At 63.1% G+C, this 18331-nt stretch overlaps 1 protein-coding gene across 3 annotated transcripts; it reads left to right on the top strand.

Annotated features, from left to right (window-relative positions):
* The first annotated feature begins 5460 nt into the window (after positions 1 to 5460).
* Positions 5461 to 16646, top strand: USP2 (ubiquitin specific peptidase 2). Of its 3 annotated transcripts, XM_086626913.1 has the most exons (15): positions 5461 to 6127; positions 8127 to 8137; positions 13490 to 13526; positions 13638 to 13662; positions 13954 to 14002; positions 14294 to 14417; positions 14749 to 14860; positions 14940 to 15050; positions 15218 to 15282; positions 15381 to 15484; positions 15558 to 15638; positions 15793 to 15871; positions 15976 to 16083; positions 16321 to 16441; positions 16559 to 16646. In XM_086626913.1, the coding sequence occupies exons 1-15, from the start codon at positions 5461 to 5463 to the stop codon at positions 16644 to 16646; spliced, it is 1782 nt and encodes a 593-aa protein (XP_086483039.1). The 3 variants fall into 3 exon arrangements, with proteins under 3 accessions (XP_086483039.1, XP_086483038.1, XP_086483040.1); XM_086626912.1 differs by lacking the exons at positions 8127 to 8137; positions 13490 to 13526; positions 13638 to 13662 and having other exon boundaries at positions 5461 to 6189; positions 13952 to 14002; XM_086626914.1 differs by lacking the exons at positions 5461 to 6127; positions 8127 to 8137; positions 13490 to 13526; positions 13638 to 13662 and adding an exon at positions 11123 to 11263 and having other exon boundaries at positions 13952 to 14002.
* The last annotated feature ends 1685 nt before the right edge of the window (positions 16647 to 18331 follow it).

The raw sequence follows: 18331 nt of genomic DNA, 5'->3' as shown, positions 1-18331 counted from the left end.
ACTCATTGTGCTGCTGGCGAGGTCCCTGAATAGGTCAGGCAAACACCCTCCCACTTAGCGGGCTGTCCAGGGTGGGCAGGCGGGTCGGATACAAGGGTCTTGTCTTTCTTGGGAAACTGGTAGACTAGTCGAATTGCTCCTGACTTTTATTGAACTGACCTCTATTGGTCAGATACTGTGTCATTCCGTGACAGCCCTGTCACCACCCCTTAACACCACTGGTGACCCTGTAGCAGCCTCCCAAAGTGACGCCCAGACGCATCCCTTGCACGGCCCTCCCTGTTTAAGGGCTGGAGCCAGGTGGGAGGGAGGAAAATGCCACCATAATTGCATCCCTCCTAATTATCCTCGGCAGGTGCTCGCTGAGTCACGGCCATCCAGGTTCCCGTGTACTGCGAGGCCATGCCACCCTGGGTGGGTCAGGCATTGAGAAGTGGTGCCAGGGTGTCCCTATGGAGGGGTGGGTGCTCCTGTGCCCACACCGGCTGCCCCATGCCCACCTTTGCTGCAGGATTAGGGGGCTCTTCTCCCTAAGGCTTGCCCCAAGAGAGGCAAAACCCAGACCGCCTCCTCCCTTCACCTTGATGCTCTGCTCCAGACCTTACTGGCAGCCACGAGCACCCTCTCTTTCTGCCTTCCTGACCCCCACATCAGGTTGTGTCCCACCCCACTCCCTCTCTTAACCCTCTGTCCATCTTTTCCCTCCTGGACCTCCATCTCCCTCCCCAAATCTCTCCCCACCTCACACTTACATTCAGTCATCCTTCTTCAATCTCACAGCCGCCCCTGCCTCCGCAGCCTGCCCTCCCAGCACCCTCTTGCTATGGGTCACCAGCCCCCTCGGGTTCATGTCCCCTTTAAGCCTCCCCAGAGCTGGAATGTGAGAGGAGCATTTCGGTGCCCTGTGAGGTCAGATAAAGACACTATATTTATCTAGCCGGTAACCTGAGCCGTGAATTTCTGCGGTGGCGTTTTACGCAGCCCCACAGCCCTCCGGCTCGGCCCTCTCCAGCCATTTCGTCCACTCCCTACAGGGTGGAGGAGCTGAGCCGTGGGGTGGCCTGTCCCCTGCAAAGGTCTCAGTGCTGCCAGCCCCTCCGCATCATTCACTTTCCTCCAGCCCCAGGGGAAGCGCCTCGAGGAGGCAGGATCAGCTCCCTGTGCTCAGCCCCGCAGGCTTCAGCCCATGACCAGCTGCTTGCCCCACGCTGTGCCGGCCTCGTGCCCTTGAACGGCCACCAGCCACCCATCCCACCGACCGGCACACAGGTGAGTGGAGAGGGTGCTGCGGGGATGCCAGCCCTGGGGAGGGGGCTGTGGCACCAGAGACTCAGAGGCACTGGCAAAACTGCCCCTATCATCCTTCAGCTGGGTAAAATCACACAGGAGAGGTTTGCAGTCTCTACATCTTCAGAGAGCAGGTTCAGAGTTCACGCATGAGAACTTGGTAGCTCTCTGCCAGCAAGCCATGCTCCCCAGCACCCTCCTCATCCCCCAGCGTAGGCAGAGCCGCATGCCCAGGCACTTCCCCGGGGTCCCTTCTTTTTTTCCACCCGCAGACCTCAAAGCAATAACATGCCCTGGGTCTTACATCAAGGTTCTCTGTGGGTTTGGGGTTTTACTGCCTGGGGGTGGCCCAGGAGCAGCGAGTAGCACGTTCTGCAGCTGGGTGGGTATGTGTCAGCAGCACAGAGCGAGTCCAGGACGGTGACTCCCGGCCAGGACGTGGCATGAGTTTGGAGGGTTCTCAGGCCCAGTGGCTGCTAATGGGAAGGGCCCTGGCCAGGCTGGCCCCAGCTGCGTGCACGACCTTGGGCAAGTCCTGTCACTGCGGGGTGTGCAAGCTGTGGGGGAGCAGTGCTGGAGCCAGGGCGGCTTCTCCCCGAGTGCAGGAGAAGGGCTGCTGGGGGCTGCCGGCAGCGCCCCGGGGCACTGGGATCTCTATCTGCTGACCAAGGAGACCCCTTGGTCACTCTGGCCCCTTGCAGGGAGCAAACTGCAACGCATTCCTCCTAGGGCTGCTGGGAACCACCCTTCCTAGAGGGAAATGCAGATACCCAGAGGATCCTTTGTCTTGTCACCCCCAGGGAAGGGACAGGAGGCTCTCCTATCCCTCTGGCACTGTCAGGTGGACACGGACCCCCTCCACCCCAAACCACTTGCAAGCTGGGGCAGGCAAGGTGCTTCACACAGGGTTCCCCCTCTGCCTCCGCTGTTGTGGAGAGCTGGGACCTCCCACGTAACCTCCAGGCTGGGACATTGTGTCTCAGGGACAGGGGACACAGGTCCAAGCCTGCGTAAGCAAGAAGCAGCTGTGCCCTAACCCCTCGGACAGAGCCAGCACTGTGTAAGCTGAGACCGCTCCGGGGCCCGGGGCTGCCGAGGGGGACACCTGCCACCAAGTCACGGGCAGGAGGGCTCTGGCAGAGGACAGCAGCTGGAGAAGAAGGGTATCTGCTCCTCTGCCTCTGGGGTAAAGGGTTTGCCCCCCAGCTTTGCGCTGAGCTTCCCATCGGGAAGGCTGCCGGAGCTGGAGGCCTGGGCAGGATCCCGCAGCACCTGAGCAGCCCTGCGGTGTCCCAGCTCCCAGGTCACCGGTGCTGGCTGCTGCCCGGCCACGTGACGGCTGACCGGACATTCCTGTGCCTCAGCTTCCCCTGACACCCCGGGAGGATGATGAGGGTGCAGGAGACCTGAGTCAGCCATGCCAGCCCCGGGGCTTTTCCAGGCAGCAGGAAGGCTCAACACTATTATGGGTAGGGAGGGGCGAGGCAGGCCAGGAAGCGCGGGAGGAACCGGGGTTTTCTCACACCCCCTCAGCTCCTCTGGCTCCTGGCTCGCTCTGCTCTCCCGCAGCCCTGGGCTCCGCTCTGATGTGAAATGGGGACTCCGCAGCGCAGGCGGTCCTAGCAGATGTGGCAATCCTCTGTGGTAAGACCCCTCTTCCCACAACACCAATGGGTTAGCTGCTGTGTCTGGGGTGGGTTCCCCTTCCCGGGTCCCGTTTCCCTCCGTCGGCTCCCCTGTATCCCCAGGGCACATACAGCCCTGTGGAGACCTCTCCCGCTGCCAGAAAGCACCTGTTGCCCTCTCACTTCTGAGACGGAGGCTCTGCTGGGGGCAAAGGCACCCTGTGCACACCCACGGGGAGCTGCTGCTGGTGCCAGTGGTGGCACGGCACAGCAGGAGGGCACAGGCGCCGCTAGCACTGGGTGACAGCATGGGACACTGAGGCACTTGTCCCGAGTCTGGATCATCTCTGCTGGCTAGAGGGATGGGGAGCAGGGGCAGCCCAGAGAGGGTCCTTGTGCCAGGCTGCTCCGTGTCCCAGCAAGGCGGGCAGCCAGGTGTGTGCTCCCTGGGAGCCGAGGCGCTCCATCGCTCTCACTCCAGCGTCCATAGGAGGTGCCAGTCTCTTGGCCCATGTTCCTCCAAGCAGAATTCCTCACTGTGCATGTCAAATCCCAGCTGGCAGAACCACTCCAGGGCCCTCCCAGTGCTGGCAAGGGCAGCCACAGCCTGGCCAGGAAGAGCCGAGTGTTTCATAGAGTCCTTGCCTGGGAGCAGATTATTCACCCCTCAGCCTCTATTCCCAAACAGGTCTGTGCGCTCTACCTTGCTCTTGCTTGTAAATAGTTTCCTCTCCACTGTGGGATGGTCGTTCCCTGGGCAATAACAACGTCAACCGGGATGCAGGCGGCTGGCTGGAAAGCCAGGCTACCAGCCAGGAGGCCATGGTGGCTGGATAGTGCTTCTCACCACTGTCTCCTAAAAGCAGTCCCAGGGCATTTCCATGCCAGGGTTACATGGGCAGGGGCAACTGGGAGAGCTGACACTGCAGCCACTTCACACCCTGCCCCAGGGTCTGTGGAGCCAATGGGGCTCATCCCTGTGATGCACAGCTCCCTTTGGTTTCATGGGGATCACTTTTGGCTGCCTGCCATCAAAAATGCAGGGCACGCATGCTGTGGCCGCAGCAGGGAGGCTCAGGGTGGCTCCTGTCCCTGGGGTGACACTGCAGAGGGATGCTGCCAGCTCCCCTGGGCAGGGTGTCCCACTGGGGTAGGCATGCCTAGGGACTCCTGGGCTCTGAGCAGAAGCCTGGGTCCTCCCCAGGGTCAGGCAGAAAGTGATGCTGCAGTGGCATCTCTTGCTGGGGATTCAGTGCCTGTCTCCAAGCCTCAATGCTCCCTGCATGCTGCCAGGGCTGTGCAAGGGCTGGGCCAGGCACCACTTCCATCACCTCCTGGCTTGGAGCTGGGCCAGAGCCCGCCCCAGCTGGGCTGGGAAAAGCCTCTGAATCAGGGTCATCTCCCGGGTGACTGGAGACTCTCGGAGCCACATGAGCCACTGTCCTGCCAGGGAGGGGACGTCAGGCACCCAGGGAGCTGAGCGCCAGCAACGCCAGGAGGAGCTCGGCTGGGGTCCTGCCTGCCTTGATGCAAGCCACAGCCCCAGGACAGGTAGGGGACCAGCCACCAGCCTGCCAGCATGGGCGCAGAGAGCAAACTTTCCTCTGGCTCCAGACAACCCATGTTTGCAGGTGCTGGAGGCTGCTGGCTGCCATGCTGTCTTGTCCCCGCTCCGGGCTGGCTCCACGTGTGGTCTGGGCACCTCTGTCCGTGTCCCCTGCGTGCTCCTCTCCTGCTCCGTGTGGGTGCCATGGAGCAGGAGTCACCAGCTCCTTGTGGGGACCAAGTGCTGGGCTGTCACCCACCTCTACAGACTGGCTCTGCCCAGCTGGCGGGGACACAGCACCCACCTCACTGGGAGGACTTGCGTCAGCTTGAATTACTGATGGGAGGCTAGAAAGTGAGGTGGAAATGCCAGCCCCCTGCCAAGCCCTAGTGCTCGCTCTGAATAACCAGGGGAAGGTGCTAGGCTGGCTGGATCAGTCCATCCTGCCTGTCTCAGCCAGAGTTGGGCCTAAGCATCATGATTGTGACCAGAAAACTGCCTCCCATCTGGAGGAGGCACTGGGGACACTTCTCCAGCCCCAAGAGTGGTACAGCCATGGAACAGTGTGACAGGGATGCCAGGTCTAGGGCAGAGGTGACCACTGCAGTCCCTTGGATTCAGTGGCTGTGGGTGCCGGGATGCTGGGTGCCTCTCACTGTGCCCCAGGGCTCCCTTCTGCAGTATGAGGTGCTCAAAGGCACAGGGGTGGCAGTGCCAGCTGGGCTCTGCTGTCCCAGGCTCTCTGGGAGGGCTGGCAGGTGGCAGGAGCCGTGGCCACACTGCACCCCACAGCCCTCTCCTGCACCCTTCATCCTCCAGGTTCCCGTTGTTGCCTGCCGCCCCTTCCAAGGTCTCCAGGTGAGGCAGGAGGCAGCGAGCTAGTGGGTGGGTGCTGGTGGTGGGCGCCCTGTTGTGCTGAGCATGGCCCATGGAAGCTGATCCCTGGGCTCTTCTCTTGCAGTTGATGCCTCCAGGAAAGCCTGCTGAGCCCCAGCCTCCAGCATGTCCCAGCTGTCCTCCACCCTGAAGCGGTACGTCGACTCATCCCGCTATGCTGAGACCACCTACAGCAAGGTGCCCAGCGGCTACAGTTCCTACACCTCCTATGGCTCCACCTTGACCACATCCTATGCAGACTGTGACAAAATTGGCTTCAAAACCAGCTACCTGGCCTCCCCCCGGTACCACCACATGGGGCTGTCCCCAACTAGTGGCTACGACAGCAGCCGGCTGCCCCTGTACCCCGACTCCAGCATTCACTTGAGCCCCTCGTACATCCGCACCCAGTCCCGGCCGTCCAGCAGTGGGCTGAGTGGGGGTGCCTGCTACACCTTCACAGGGGCACCCAGCAGCCCCCTGGGCTACCTGCCCACCACAGCACCTCTCAGCCGTCGCAAATCCATCAGCCACTCAGACCTGGCACGAGAGTTTTCAGGGCTGTGCACTTCAGACAGTGCCTACGCACCCACCCCCGGCTCCCTTGGCACCCGGGGCCGCCAGGAGCTCAGCGCCCTGCAGGGTCTCTACCAGGCTGCCGCGCACTCCGACTACGTCCATGGCTACCTGGAGAGCTACGGGAGGAAAAGCAGCCATGACAGCCTCCCCGTGGGCCCCCTCAGCCCCTCACAGGCCACCCTCAGCTCTGCCTTGCCACCCTCAGGCACCCGCTGTACCAGCCAGCCCTGCGAGAGGAGTGATGGCTACTGCGATGTGCCTGCTCAGGACCCCACGGTACGTGGCACCTGCTGGGGGTGGGGGACAAAGCCGTGCTGTGCTGGGGTATGTGGGCCATGCCCGCTCATGCTGGGCTGGGTACCCGAGGCACCTTGCATGCTCTCCCGATGAATCTCGATACGTTGTGCCATGCCTCAGTTTCTGCATCTGTGTCACGCAGAGCTGCTGCTGACCCTTCGAGCTGCTCTTGCTGGCACAGCAGTCCTGGGCCAGAGCTGCTGAGACAGCCATGCGTGGGCAGGTGGGCATCCTCTGATGGGCTGTGCTCCTCACTGCCTGCGCTGCTGGGAGCACAGCTCACGGGGGTCCCCACGGGCGCCTTGCGGCTAATGGTGCCCACGTGCTGGCCGGGGCGTGTGCGCTGCACCTTTCTGCAGGCATGCGTGACAGTGGGTGATGGCACACGCAGGCAACCTCACACCTCTGTGTGTGCAAACCTGCACGGGTGCACACCGTTCGCTGTGTCCGCACACAGCTGACTGTACCCACACCCCCTGCCCTCGGCTCCCTCCCGGTCCCAGCTCAGCGTGGAGCCGAATAGGGTTTCCTGCTGCCTCTTCCCAGCTAGAGAAGGTGACACGACCGGGCTGGGCACCAGCCCTGCTGGAGACACCCAGCTGGGAAAGCTGGTTTGCCTGGTGCTGGCTCTGGCACCGTGACTCGATGCCCAGCTGCCAGTCAGGTTTTTCGCTGGTGCCCTGTGACGCTCGGTCCCTGGCACGGCCCGCTGCTGCCACCTCGGGGCCCTGTGCCCCAGCCCCTGGCACGGCTGTGGCAGCCAGGGAAGCAGCAGATTCCTCCACGGCAGCGGCTGCTTTGTACAGCATCACATGCGGCAGCAGGCGATTGGTGCCCCGGGTACCAATTGGTGCTGCACCATCCCCAGAGCCTCAGCCCGGGCCGGGAGCAGGCATCACACGCGCAGCTTGGCTCGGCCGTGCAGGGGAGCAGTCTGGTAATTTTCCACTCAGGTTTCCTTCCAAGATCTCGTCAGGCTCTATCCACGTTGTCTCCCACCGTCTTTCCAGTCAGCCTTCATTCACCCATGGCAGAGGCCAGTCTGCCCTGGCACAGGGTCTGACCTGCCCTTTGCTTCTCTGTGCCTCTGTCCCACCGTTGTCTGCCAAACTGGGAGGATAAGGACTAGGGGATTCTTTCCTGCTTCCCTGCAAGCAGGAGAGGAAGCTCTTTACCTTTCCAGCCAATGTCCCCACATCCCTCCCTGTGCCCAAGAGCCTGCGAAAAGGGCTGTGGAAGCAGCCTGGAGGTCTGGCCTGTGCCCTTGGGCTGAGGAACAACAGCCAGATGCATGATGTAGGGAGGAGAGGCGGATGCTTCTGCCTGCTGTGTGCCCACAGCTGGGACTCAGTGGGAAAGGTCTCCCCCTTGTCCCTCTGGAGCCACTCGTCCCATTCCTGCCAGGGCTGGCTCCCCTCTTCCCTCTCCCTGACACTTACCCACATTTTAAATAGCCATCTGAGTCCCCAGGTACAGGAGCAGGGGCAATGGAGGGGGTGCAGCATTGCAGCCTGCTGCCAGCATCTCCCTTGTCCCTTCTCCAGCACCCTCCACCCAGAACCAGCTGCACCACATGCAGTGCCAGCAGTACCCTGCCCTGGTGTGGGGACCCCCTGTGCCCAACCTGCCTGGTCCCTGGCCCCCAACCCTGGGGCGAGGGAGCAGGTTGAGGGGTGGGGTGAGAGGAGGAGCAGTGCTGTGGAAGGGAAATCCTGTCTCCCCCTCCCACGACAGGCCCTGGTGGGGGGACCCAGCAGCTGCGGCCAGCCATGGGCACTCACTAAAGCCCATGCCACCACTGCCAGAGCAGGGGTCCCCACCCTCCAAGTGCCCACACACCGCTCCGAAGTGGGTGCCAGCCTGCTTCCATAGGATGGCCATGGGGTAGCAGGGGCTGTGCTACTCCCAAACCGCAGCCTTGTGGTCTGTATGTAAATGCAGCCAAGGGCTTCCCAGCCAGAACTGAGGGGTGGCAAAGGTGAGCAGGGCTTGGCAGCTGGCACAGAGTGCTGGCACAGGCAGCTGTGCTGGGGCAGGCAGGAAGGCTGGATCGGTGACACTGGCTTAGGTTTCCTTGGTGCTTTGATGGGCACACCTGCTATTTTCCACTCCTCTGCTTTTTTTCCTCCCTTTCCCAAGCCGTGAAGCAAATGTACCGATCATAAAACAGACTTGGGTGTCTGCGGTCATGCCAGGTGCCGGAAACAAGCAAATGTTGCAGCCCCGGCACTGCCATCAGTTCTGCCCCATTACCCAGCCCCAAGGGCAGTGTCAAAAGCACCCGCTTCCGCCAGAGCCAGGGCATGGTGGGGCTGGCTCAGTGCCTCCTCCTATCCCATCTTTCCCAGCCACATCCTGCTTCTGCACCACACAAACCACCATCCAGAGGAGTTTGCAGCCAGGAGGCAGGGGTGCCCACATTTGTTCCTACCTACACCATCACTTTGTGCCTCGGTTTACCGTCCCACAGGGCAAAGAGAGGTGTGTGCAGCCGCAGTGAGCGGCCATGCCCGCCGAGCCACCGGCTCTGCGCAAAGCTGTGCTGGCTCCTGGGAAGGGCAGGCTGGCGACGGACAAGACTGGAGCTGTGCCGCCCCATTAACCACCCTGGGTGAACATAGGGTCAGAAGGGCAGAGCCACCCACAAAATCGCCAGCAGCTCTCCGCAGTCCCATCCTGAGCAGCTGACGTCTCTGGCCTGCAGCCAGTCCTGGCCCTGCCTGCCTTCATAGTGCCAACCAGGCCTGTGGCAGCCTCTGCCTATGGCAGAAGGTCACCACTGCAGAGGAGACAGCTGAGGGCAAGGAGCTGGCTCCAAGTGATGCCATCCCACCAGGTCTCCACTTCTCTCTCCTGCTCTAGCCTTGCCCCGAAAGCCTGCGTGCTGCTCTAGCTGGAGGGGAATTTGGTCCTTGCCCAGGGCGTCCAGTGTCACCAGGGCACAAGGTTCGGCACAGGATGTGGCTGAACGCCACTCCTCTTGCCACGAAACTAGCTCTGCCAGCATGGTGCATCCCCAGAGAGAGTGCTGCACCAGCACCCTGCACAGTGCTTGGGGCAGGCTGTGCACCGGGGCAAATCCTGCCCCCAGGCCACTCACCGGGCTGCAGGGCAGGGTGTCGGGAGCCCTGGTTGGCGTGCGCAGAACTGGTACAGCGGTACACGTGCTGGGGAGCTGTGCCATGGCCTCAGGGCCCAGGACGCGACGTGCAGAGGCTGCAGGAGCACGTTGCAGGGCACCCACACCGTCTGCACAAGGCCAGCGGGGTGCGCACCCCCATGTGCACGCTGTGTCCCTGCGTGTGTACGGTGTACACACCACGGGCTGTATATATATACACACGTGTGGGCACATGCAAGCGGAGATTACGACAAGCATCCTGTTGTGATGCAAAAAGCCCTGGCCCTGCAGATGAATAACGCTGCAAGATGCCTCCTCAGATATTTTTGCTGATGCCAAAAATAACCTCCCTCTCTCCCTCCCCCCTTCAGTCAGCCCCTCCACTGGCTGTGTCGAGCTTGCGCCACGGACAGGCAAGGCTGCATCTGCAGCAATTAGGATTCAAGCGGCAGCCGCTGGCTCTGGCTGGGGGTGTATTGGTGGGGGCTGGCATGGGAGGAAAGCAGCCTCTGCTGGCTGCCTCCAGCCCCCCAGCGAGACTGGAGGCTCTAGCTGTTACCAGAGCAGCCTGACTGCACTCCCTGCCTCGGCTGCCCATGGAAGTTTCCCTGAGCGGGTGGGTAAGACATCTGGGCACGCATAGCAGTCACAAGCCTCCACCACTCGCCCTGCTGCGATCAGAGGGGTGAAGCAGAGGGAGACGCAGGACTAGGACACAGGACACCTGGGCTCCCTGCCAGCCTCTGCATCTGCCCTTGCTGCTGGAGAAGAGCCAGAGCCCTGCCTGCTCCGTGCCTCAGTTTACCCCATGCTCAGACAGGAGACAGCAGATGGGGTCTTTGCTCCACAAGGGATTGGGGGGGGAGTTTCTCCCCAGTGAAGGAAGCAAGGCACTGAAATACCCTCTGAGCTCAGTGCTCATGCATTCCCCAAAGAGGGGGTGTGTGCACTGCCTGCTGTTGCTCCATTCCCCCAAAATGGCACCGTCTGGGAGCCTGGCACTGGCCCTACGGGGAAGGCACATGCCCAGGAGCCCCGCAATCCTCTCGGACAGCCCTCAGCCCCGCTCTGGGTACAGGCACTCCGTGCACCCGCACGCTGCCGGGGTGTCCCAGTTTTACGGAGCCAGTTTCAGCTGGGGCAGACCCTCTGTGCCAAGCACAAGACCAGCTCTCGCGGCACGGCGCACGCTGGGCCGGGGGCCGGTCCCATCGGCCCCGGTCCCCAGGAGCGGGCGGCGTGGGGCAGCCCCGGGGGAGCGGCCGCTCCGCCGGCTGCCGCCGGGCGCTGGGCACCCCGTCGGCCCGCGGTGCCGGCTCTGGGGACGGGCACCCTGGCGCAGGGCCGCGGCGCGCCGGCGGGGCGGAGGGGGCGGAGGGCTGCGCGGGCGCTGCCTGCGCCCTGCCCCTGGCCCGCGGGTGCCGGGGCCGCGGCGCCGCCCCGGGCTCGGCGTGCCGTGAGCGCGGCCCGCCGGGCCCGCCGCCCCTCGCGGGCCCCCTTGGCCCGGAGCTGGGCTGTACCACGCGGTGCGGCGGGGGCCGGCCGTCACGGAGCGCGGCTGCCGCCTCTCCACCCATGTGATGTCAGAGCCGCTCAGGTGCCGTCAGCCCCAGAGCCGGCGCTGGCTCCGGCACCGCACGCCTGAGCGCCGCGGTGCTCCGGCACGGCTGGGTGCCCGACCCCGCGCCCCACGCCGCAGCTGGCCCGAGGCGAGGGGTGCCCACTTGGCACCCCGGGCATCCCTCGTGGGCGGCTGGCCCTCGCCGTCTCGCCGTGCCTGCAAGGGCCGTCATGAGGGACTCCTACACAGTGACGCTGCCCGAGGAGCCCCCTGCGCTCCCCGACCTTCACAAGGATCTGCGTCCCCGCACCTCCATGCCGGGGTCCCTACTGGTCTCCACCTTCGTCGGGCTCGTCCTCAACAAGACCAAGGTACGAGCCCTGCGGCTGCCTGCGGCCCCTGCCCGCCAGCTTGGGGGCAGAGAAGGGAGCGTGCGGAAGGGGCGGCCCTGCCCTCATCGGGGAGCACGGGGTACCCTGCGGCATCCCCCTTGCCGAAGGATGGGATGCCTGGGGGTGGGTGCCCGTCCTGGCTGGTGTTGGGGCCGCGGTGCCCAGGTGTCCTGCAGGAGGGGCAGGGAGCAGGTGAAAGCACGTGTCAGGACACCTGGATCCTTCTCCCAGCCCTGCCCCTGCAGTGACCTTGGCCAGGTCCCCGTGCCCCAGCCTACTCACTGCAAGGAAGGGGCTCCTGGCCACACTAGCCCCTTGGCAATGTCACTGGGCTGAGCTTGGCTGTTCCCGGAGCCACAGTGCCCGGGCAGGTCTCCCCTTGCGGGGACAGCAGAGGCAAGGGGCAGGGAGGGCAGGGTCTGGGCACTTACGTAAGTCTGGCTGCTCCAGCTCTCCTGCTGCCCCAACAGACACTTGGCATGCAGACCCAGATGGGGCAGGACAGTCCACATCTTGTCCCTTGTCCCCATCCCCTGTCCACTTTTTCCCTCCTGCAGTGCAGCCTTGGGGACTCCCTAGCCGCCCCCGCCTCGGGAGCCAGCTCTCCTTCACTGCCTCTGAGCAGCGCCGTGTCCTAGATAAAGCCCCGGACAGGCGAGGGGGATTAGCTGGAGTTGTCACCCAGGGGAGGGAAAACCAGGCGGGGAAATCAGACCTCGGTGCACACAGGCTTGTGCTGTGGTATGGGAGCACCTGGCCTTGCCACCCCCAGCTCTCCCCTGGGGTTGCTCCAGGCTTTGGGAGGGCAGCCTAGGTCACAGCCTGGCCAGGCAGTGGGCAAACACCAGGTCCGTGGGGAGGTTTGCACCCACACTGGTGGGACTCTCTAGTCCCTACTGGCACACATCGGGTGCTGCCCAACCAGGGCAACTGGACGAGGAGTGTCCTGGTGGGGATGGCTGGGGCGCATTAGGGCAGCTCCCAGGAGTTGCTGCTGCCCCTCCCAGCATCGTGACCTTCCCTGCCTGCAATAGGCATGGGACACAAGCAGCAAACCCTCGGTGGGTCAGCCCCTTCAAGGGATGTAGGCTGTTGGGATACAGACTCACCTCTCCTGCTGCCTGCTTGGCCCCGTCTGCTCAGGGACCAGCTCCTCCAGCCATGGTGTGGCACAGACCTGCCACAGCCTGCTGGCACCTCTTACCCAGCTGAGCCTGCCCCCCAGCCTGGGGGTCCCTGCCCAGGGATAAGTGGTGGGGTTGCCCGGCACTTCTGCACAGCCACACCGTTCGGTACTGAGCACCACGGCCAGCCACAGCTGGGGACACCCCTGTGCCCTGGGCACTGCGAGGGCACTCGCATGTCACACCGGGCACCCCGTCGAGAAGCTGTGTGTGCCCACACAGGGCGGCTGAGTCCCGGCTGGTGCTGGTCCCCCCTGTGGTGGGTGATGCCTGCGCTGTCGCTAAGGAGCACGTGTAACTGGATCTGGGTTATTTTGGGCTGCTGTCAGGGCTGGGTGCTCAGCACCTCCCACACACACACCAGCTGCTGCTATTTCGGAGCTGCTGGGCCCCCTCCCCTCCTCTTCTCCTCCCCCTCCTCACGCCTTGGGTGGGAATCTGGGGCGTTCGCCTGAGGTTCCTTAAAACCTGGTCAGCCAGGGGGGGCACGATCAGCAGGTTGACCCTGCTAGCCCTGTCGGCCCCCACCCTGCTCCGAGCACAGCTCCGGACAGGTTCGCCCCACTGCTCCTCTCTGCACTGGGCTCTCATGCAGAGCTGGGAGCAGAACCCCTGAGCTCCCACCACTCATCTCCACCAGCACCCGGTGCCCCCCACGGGAGAGAGGTGAGCAACCCTGTGGTCCCCCAGACCCCTCCGTGCTCTCAGTTTCTCCATCGAAGAGTGGTGATGCCTCCTGGCCCCAGTGCCCAGCTGCCCATGCCTGTCTCTGCTTGGCATGAGCCTGCCCAGCTCAGGGAGTACCCGGGGACCTGGGAGAGCCCCATGGCACAAGTGCAGCACAGCCAGGCCAGAGTGGTTGGGAGGGCTTTGCTGGGAGTGCAGCCCGGTCACCCAGGCTGACTGCTGAAGGGCTGGGCTTGCACTTTGCCGGGTGGACTTTATCCTGCAAAACAGCTTTGCCAAAGTCTGGTCTGCATTTGTGCAGGCTGCCCTGGAGGGGACACCCAGCATGGACAAGGCTGGCAGTGGTGGGGCACTGTGCACCTCTTGCAGCTGTGAGGCAGGCATGGGGTGCTGCCACCCCCAACTTCCCAGGGCACAGGGCTGGCAAGGGGAGGCAGCAGGGGCAGCTGGCCTGGTCTACAACCCAGGGCGTGGGGCAGCAGTGTCGCCAGGCAGGGAGAACTTTGAGCCCTGAACATTGCCAGGGAGCCAGGCAGCAGCAGCCAGGCCAGCAGGATGGGGCAGGCCAGCCAAGGCTTCCCGCCGAGTCCTCAGCCACAATCTTGTGTGCAACCCATGCAGAGGGCAGCTGTGGTGCTGGCTCTGCCCATGATGCCCACAAGGGGATGAGGCATCTGCTTGCAATTGATGTTCTGCTCCATGTGGTTATCCATGGCACCATGGCCTCACTGAGCTGCCCACAGGCATGGCCAGCCTGTGCTGGGCACTGTCTCAGCCCTGTTTCCTCTCTCTGCAGAGCTCCAAGGCAGTGCAGGGGCTGACCGGTCTGCGAAACCTCGGCAATACGGTGAGTGCTTACCCAGGCACCTGGCTGCATGGCCCCAGCTCACACCGTGCTCTTCTGTGGGCACATCTGTGGGGCAGTGGGGAGCCCTGTCCCTTCGCCTCACCCCCAGCACCCACTCTCACCCCGGTGGCTCTCTGCTCCCTGCTCCTGACCGTGCTGGCTGAGGAAGAGATTCCCATGCTCTGCACTCCTTCATCCCTGTCCTCTGCCCACCTGCCCCAGGTGTCCCTCTGCCACAGCCTGCCTCCCTCTGCCTCCCGTTGCCATGGTTTTCTCTTGTGCCTCCCCCAGTGCTTCATGAACTCCATCCTGCAGTGCCTGAGCAACACCAAGGAGCTGCGGGATTACTGCCTGCAGAACCAGTACCTGCGGGACCTCAACAACAACAGCCGCATGCGCACCGCGCTCGTGTCAGGTAACCGTCAGTCACTGGCCCTGGCTCTGCTCCCTGCGGGGCTCCCCTGCAGCACGTCCCTGCAGCACATCCTTGTTTCCCTGGGCCATCCCCAGTCCTGCGGGACCCCCACACAGAGGTCGGTGCTTCTCCCCAGCCTCACTGGGGCAGGCGCTGTGCTGTGGGTGCCCGGCCAGTGGGAGGGGATCAGGTCCTCTCTCCAAAAGGGCTGGGGCTGGCCACAAGGACCCTGGAGTGGATTGTGGAGCTCTCCCCTGGAGAGCATGGCAATGCCATGCCACCAGAGCTGTCTGGGGCCAGCTGTGCTGCTGACCCTCCTCTCTGCCCACAGAGTTTGCAAAGCTGATTCAGCTGCTCTGGACTTCATCTCCCAATGACAGTGTGAGCCCCTCTGAGTTCAAGACGCAGATCCAGAGATATGCCCCCCGCTTCGTCGGCTACAAGTAAGGGTGTCGGTGCAGGGGTGGCAGGGGGGAGCTGAGCCCCTGCTGCTGCTCACCAGCCGTGCCCTGTGTCTTGCAGCCAGCAGGATGCACAGGAGTTCCTGCGCTTCCTCCTCGACGGGCTGCACAGTGAGGTGAACCGTGTGCTGGTACGGCCACGGGCCAGCACAGACACCCTGGACCACCTCCCGTAAGTGCTGGCTGGGCTGGAGGCAGTGGACGAGCCCCACGGACGAGCTTGCTGCCTGCAAGCCCGGCCCAGGGACAGTGACCACCTGGGTCCCTCTGGGCTGGGTTGCTGGGGCTGACGTCCCCCAGGCCGCACTCAGTACTGCTCTGTCTCCCCATCCCTTGCAGTGACGATGAGAAGAGCCGCCAGATGTGGAGAAGGTACCAGGAGAGGGAGGACAGCCGCATTGGCGGTGAGCAGGGCTGTGACAAGAGGAGGGCAAGGCTGGGCTAGGAGTGGGGCTGGGCACTGGGGGTCTCACCCTGCCCTGCTTTGTCCCGTCCCCACCAGACCTCTTTGTTGGGCAGCTGAAGAGTTCGCTGACCTGCAGCGAGTGTGGCTACTGCTCCACAGCCTTCGACCCCTTCTGGGACCTGTCCCTGCCCATCCCCAAGGTAAAGGGTCCCTGCCAACCCCTGGCCCCCTGCCCTGCACACCGTGTCCCTGACCTGCACTGTGCTCCCACAGAAAGGCTACGGGGAGGTGACCCTCATGGACTGCCTACGGCTCTTCACCAAAGAGGACGTGCTGGATGGGGATGAGAAACCGGTATGGGGCATGGGGTGCGGGGACAGGTGGGCTTGTCTTGGTGCAGGCTGGGCCCCTTTCCCTCCATGCCTGTGTTGCCAAGACTGTGGGCTCGGTGCCCAGTGGGGCTGGCCTCTGCCCTCACCCTCCTGCTTGTGCTGTTTGTCTCCCACAGACATGTTGTCGCTGCAAAGCCAGGACAAGGTGCACAAAGAAATTCAGCATCCAGAAGTTCCCCAAGATCCTGGTGCTTCGTATCCTTCAGGCAGAGGGATGGGGCCAGGGGGTGCTGGTCGGGGGGCAGGCAGTTCCTCACAGGCTCCCGTTTGTCCCTCGGCTCCTTGACATGACCCTCCAGACCTGAAGCGCTTCTCAGAGGCCAGGATACGAACAAGCAAGCTCACCACATTCGTCAACTTCCAGCTGAAGGACCTGGACCTCCGAGAGTTTGCCTCACAGAGCTGCAGTGAGTGCCAGGCCCCACGTGGCTCCAGCCCAGCCCTGGGCTTCCAGTGGCTCCTGGCTGTGTCCCTTATGCCCCCCAGGGTGCTGCAGCCTGCAGCAGGGTGCAGAGGCACGGGAGGGTTGGAGCCGCTGACATCCAGAGTGCCCTGGTCCCTCCTGGCCCCAGCTCCGCACTGGTATGTTGGGGGTCAGCGGAGCAGCAGCTGGCACGGCTGAGCACTACCCTTGCTTCCCACAGACCATGCTGTTTACAACCTCTACGCTGTCTCCAACCACTCGGGTACCACCATGGGGGGACACTACACTGCCTACTGCAAGAGCCCTGTCTCCAGCGAGTGGCACAGTTTCAACGACTCTCGGTGAGGCTGCGCGTGGGACAGGGGTGGCTGTGGGATCGGGGTGAGCAGGGACCCCCTGCCCAGGGCATCCTGGTGCCTCGTTCCCATTGCTCACAGCACATCTCCCCATCTCTGCAGGGTTACCCCGATGTCATCCAGCCACGTCCGCAGCAGTGATGCCTACCTGCTCTTCTACGAGCTGGCCAGCCCGTCCTCTCGCATGTAGCCAGCCCTGCCTCCCTGGGGACACCCTCCGCCATCCCTCAGAGCTGGCCTCTCCAGGTTTCGGCCATTTGCCCCCCAGGTTCAAGAGGGAGGCAAAGAGGAGAGACCCCAAGGTGGCTGCAGTGGGACGCTGGAGGCAGCCAGAAGCAGACCCTGGGCAAGGACACCCCAGCTCTGAACTGAGGAGGGCAGCCCATGGCAGGGCAGGGCCCAGGCAGCTTGGGCACCTCCTAGTCGCTGGCATTTGTTTTTCACCTTGGGGTATGTTTTAGTTTCTTTTTTGTTTCTTTTTTTTTTTTTTTTTTTTGGTGGTCTCTAATAAAAATACTGAGCAAGGGACTCGGGGCATGGGGCTGCCCCATTGACTCAGCCAGAACCTCTGCTCCCCTGGGGGAGCACCCAGAGCTGGAGACCCAGGAGAGCCTCCCGCATTCCTCCTGGCCTCTTGGCATTCCTACTCTCCTTGGCTGTCCCAGAGGATTCGTGAACTGCTCCTGGCCTTCTCCCAGCACTTCTGAGCCTCCTGGCAAAGGACCCCAGCCCTTCAGTCACCTGAGTCCTGTCTCAGGCAGCACATCTCCACCAGCTGCCCCATGCACACTCCTCAAAGCAGCCTGAGTTCAGGCCCAGACTCACGGACAGAAGGGAGCAGAAAGTTTTGTGGAATTTATATGTATTTATAGTGGACTTCGCTCAACCTGGAGCACCCCACCGCTTCCTGGCTCTCCAGGGACTTGTGCCAGGTGATGCTTCGGGTAGGTTTTTACCTGCCTCCTCGTACGACGGTGCCTTAAACCATTTAGGGGAGCATGAGGCCATTGGGGTTGCACAGGAGCATCTGTCCTGCAGAGGAGAGGGAGGGGAGGACAGTGGCTTTCCAGGACCATCTGCAATGGGGCTTTCTTCTCCCTGCGATCAGGAGCCCCTCTGGGTGTCTGGGGATGCGTGTCCCCACCCACCCTGCTGCTCTGTCCTCCAGCTAGCAAACGCCAGTGGCCTTTTTAGCCTTTTCTCTAATTTATTCTCCTCCCCATCCTGCCTTCCCTGAGGTGCAGCGGGAGGGGAGAGATGGGCCCTACCCAGCACAATCCCAGCCCCAGCCCACGAGGCAGCTACATCCAACCCAGTAACCCATCCTGCTTCACCCTCACTGGCCCTGTGGGCATGGACTGAGCCCTCTCCCACCGGGAGCATCCCACCCAGCCTGGGGCATCCTGGCAGGGCTCAGGGGAGGGCAGGCCGGGATGGAGGGGCTGCCCGCGGCAGGTACCGGAATGGGGCAGTGTTGCTGCTTGGCAGGTGGCTTGTTTACTGTGTAAGCAAGATGGATGGGAAGTATCTCATACAAGGGAGACTTGTGCAGGAATAAATTTTAGCTTGAACAGAGCGCTGTGTACATGTGCTTGTCTCTGGGCGGGCAAACAGTACCATGGCTCCAGCAGTGGGAGGGAAACTGCCACTGGTGCTGGAGCAGCCTGCCTGGACATGGCTCCAGAGGCCCAGGACCACCCGTGCCCCGGGGCTTGCCTGGAGCAAGGGAGACATGGGTGCAGGCGGCAGTCCCTCTCCTTCAGCCACTTGCGGAGCCTGGAGGCAGAGGGAGCCTTTCCTCCTACTTCAGCCCTGCGGAGCTCCCCAGTGCCCATGCTCTTCCCCCAAAGCTCCTGAACAATGGCCCCTTTCTCC

The sequence above is a fragment of the Tauraco erythrolophus genome, chromosome 26 (genome assembly GCF_009769465.1).
Source record: "Tauraco erythrolophus isolate bTauEry1 chromosome 26, bTauEry1.pri, whole genome shotgun sequence".
Taxonomy (NCBI): domain Eukaryota; kingdom Metazoa; phylum Chordata; class Aves; order Musophagiformes; family Musophagidae; genus Tauraco; species Tauraco erythrolophus.
This window is presented reverse-complemented; position numbering and strand designations above follow the sequence as displayed.